Genomic DNA, 3,577 nt, shown 5'->3' on the forward strand with positions numbered 1-3,577 from the left:
TAACAAAAGACGGCCATCACTAAAAGCCAAGTAAAAGCAGACATTTATTCAAGCTCTCGGAAAGCCCTTGTGCCCTTGGCTCAACACTAGACAGAGAAAATGGTTCAATTTTGTCTTCCCTCCGACAAACAAAAGCTTACATTATCACCAATTCCAGAAGGTTCTTACACCAAAGATAGCAGTAGGCTACAGATCCCTTTTGTGCCAACCTATCCTACAGCAGCACTATAATAATAGCACATTACACTGCACATTTCTCTCTCTCTACCTACCCAATGTCGAAGTAATTTTGCTAGAATGCTAAACATAACAGCACTGAAGAGCCGAAGGGAAAAGCATGCAAAACATACAAATTGAGGCTACAGAATGCTTAAATTAGAAAACCTACCCATAAAGTCCTAAAAACGCAGGAACATTGATGTTTTTGACGAACAATCTAGCTATGAGATTCTCTTTCTAATCTTCTATCTGTGACTGCACAAATCCAAGAGCTTCTTCCTCCCTTCAACGATCTCTTCAAAGAAGTCATCCAGCTGACCCACAAGGTTCTCCGTTCCGGACCTCAGCAAACCAAACCAACATTTGAAGCTCTCCACTCTCTCCCACGCCGGCCCGCCTGCAACGGCATCAAGCTCACAGCATCCCATCAAACCTCCGGATCTCTCCATCTCCCAGAGTTCCTCAGTGGCGGCCCTCGCCTGCCGGAGCTCGTGCATCAGAATCCCCTTTCGGTCTTCCATTCCCTCCATCGCCCCGAGCAAACGGTGCTGCAGCCTCGCCAAAGACACCATGAACCCGGAGCCATAAAAGAGCGTGCATTCGGCGGGAGCACCTCGGCAGCCCGAACTCGGGTCCGGCCAGTACGAAACGGAGCCCCATAGGAGAATTATGAGGATGAAGGAGCTAACATTCCTCATGGCGTAGAGGACTCCCCTGAATCCGTTGAAGCCGTGGAGCTTGGATTCCATTGAACGGACTCTTTCATCGAGTTGGAGAGCCAGCGGGCGCACTCTGTTCTCCACCAACACCCGGTTCTCTTCTTCAAGCCCAGCAGCTTCCCTCATCGAGTTTGAAATAGCCCGCATCACCTATCAAAACCCGAGAGGTGTAGTTATGCTGAGAAAGAGAACGAATCAACTATTAAGAAGAGCGGAATGTGATACCTGGCGGGTGAGGAGGGGAGAAGGCGAGAGGTGCCAGTTGTCGAGGGATGTGATGATGTTGGCTGCTGCAGCACAATAGGACTCCATGCTTGAGAGGCCGAGCTTGAGGACGAGAGAGGCCTCCCAGAGGCGGGAGCTCTCATCCATATATTCGTCGAGCCACTTGTCACCGCCGGGAAGGTGTAGCTTATGAACGAGATGGGTCAGGTGAGAGTGCAGCGAGCGGAGCAGTGCCATGGCACGCTGTAGGAATTGCACCGACATGAATGGCTGCGCTGAGAAGCAACGCTCGAGGTCGTCGAGCCCATGCGCTAGTAAGGTGTAGAACCCATTGACGGAACTCGAGGAAGGCTTCATAGGAAAAGAAAATGTAGTTTGATGAAGATTGTGGTAAGCAGTTGATTGGGATGCTAACAGAATTTAAGGAGGGGAGCGAGGGAAGCTGGGAGCTCTGCTTTCTAAGCAGAAAGGGTATATTGGGGGTTAGGCAATGATGGGTGTTTCCTTTCGAAGGGAAATGATGATTGGGAATCTGTCATTGCCATTGCTTAGCGGCAGAAAGGGAGAGCTGAGTCATGAAATTTGAAAACTTCTCATGAGTTCAATTCATTGCCTCTCTCTCTCTCTCTCTCTCTCTCTCTCTCTCTCTCTCTCTCTCTCTCTCTCTCCTCGATGCAATATTCAAAGAATAGAGTGGTGGCCTTTCTTCCTTCTGGCTGCCTGGTTTTGAGGAGATTGTTAGATTTGTCAAATTTATTATATGTTTATATAGATTATTATCTCCTTAAAGGCCACGGATCATGGATTTTTGAGCTGTGTGGATGAGTTCTCCTTTGACTGACTAATTAGGATACTTGTGCTGAACCTTGGTGTTGTGGGAGGTTAATTGCAATGTAGGGCTTAAGTGTAGTAGGAAGAAAAGGACTCTTGATTTCAGTGTCTTAAACCTTCCCGTCTCTCAATTTTAATGCATTGCAAGTATGTTTCTCTGCTGGTGTTTCAACTGTCAAGTTAGACTTGCACAATCATATTCTTGAACGCCACTGTTATATCCTCAAAAAATTATCTTGATCGAGCATGAATCTAGAAGCAAAATCAAGCCGGAAACTTCAAAAATTAAATCCAGGATGACCCGAACTCCGATTTCAGTAAACTTACAGTCAAACTGAGCGCTCGAAAAATACGAACCCACGACACAAAGTTAAACTCAATTCGAGCCCAATCAGTCAAATCAAGGACGCGATGCAATGTTGGAAAGTTCGAACCACAATTTGAGTTACAAACGGTTTCCAACCATACATGCTTAATGTCGAATTGAGCGCTCGACAATAACGAATACCAAAGCTCAAGATCGAGAATTCCTATTTTAAGACTTCAAAATGTTGACGATGGTCCCGATTAAGGTTCAATATCGGCCATGCCATATATCCACTCCACCTTTGCCTGATCTCTCAACTATTTACGGTCCGATACCATCACTCCAGAAATCTATATTTGACGCCCTCTTGGTCTTGAGAGGGCTAAACAAAGAAGAGAGACACAGAAAGAGAAGAGCAGAGAAGGATGTTGAGGGAGGATTCACCTCCACGACACAACCGTTCAGAATCTGCTCGAACGCTGAGTTGACGTCAGACATAAGTCGATGCCTGAGTGGTGCCTGGAATCTTCTCGCGTCCATCGTGATGTCGAAATTCTTCCGCAACACCAAGAAATGCTAGAATCTATCTGACGCTCAATTGATGCCGGAATTCAGCCCAATCTCCCAATCAGCAGAACCGCCGGACGTTGTACTAGATTTCAATCTAGTAGTCGATTCACTGTAACATCTGATCGTCATAAAATCGTCAAGAAGAGTCAGCTTTCTTGTAGTCTCAAACAACACTTAGTAGACACGCTAATTTCAACAGTGAGCGCCGTGTATCCTGGTTGAGTTGGACAGATCGAGTTGTTGTGATCGATCTTCTAGTTGTCGCATACGTAAAAAATTATGGTGTTGTATTTCTCCTCTATTTGTGTGCTAGATATCCGTACAATGCTAAGACGGAAGTTTTTTAAATTCCTATCGCCACATTTTTACGTCCTGCAATAGTTTGGACGTCGTCTGTGGCAACCTTATTCCAACAACTTCAAGTATTGTTTACGGAGCTCAACAAGCGTAGTTCGATCGTTGGAGGCTTCTCATCAACACCCCACATTTCCAGAAATCAGTCTATGAATCATAGACGCCTGATATCTGCCTCTTTTTATCCTTGGGGGGGAGGGGATGCTACTGAGAAGGAACCTCTTGGACCTTCCTTAGATAGAGAGAAATCTGAAAGAATGAAAAATCTCAGAACGGAACTTTTGAGATCCTTCACCCTACGAGAGCTCGGCAGCCAGCATTACATACATGGGAGAAGGTTTCTTCTCCTCCT

General features: G+C 46.0%; 1 protein-coding gene across 1 annotated transcript; it reads right to left on the reverse strand.

Annotated features, from left to right (window-relative positions):
• Positions 1–464: 464 nt before the first annotated feature.
• Positions 465–1,520, reverse strand: LOC110106634. The gene is made up of 2 exons (XM_020836584.2): positions 1,164–1,520; positions 465–1,088 (listed from the first exon to the last, which is right to left on the reverse strand). Exons 1-2 carry the CDS (start codon positions 1,518–1,520, stop codon positions 465–467), a joined length of 981 nt encoding a protein of 326 aa, XP_020692243.2.
• Between the last annotated feature and the right edge of the window lie 2,057 nt (positions 1,521–3,577).

The sequence above is a fragment of the Dendrobium catenatum genome, unplaced genomic scaffold, assembly GCF_001605985.2.
Source record: "Dendrobium catenatum unplaced genomic scaffold, ASM160598v2 fragScaff_scaffold_1369, whole genome shotgun sequence".
Lineage (NCBI taxonomy): Eukaryota > Viridiplantae > Streptophyta > Magnoliopsida > Asparagales > Orchidaceae > Dendrobium > Dendrobium catenatum.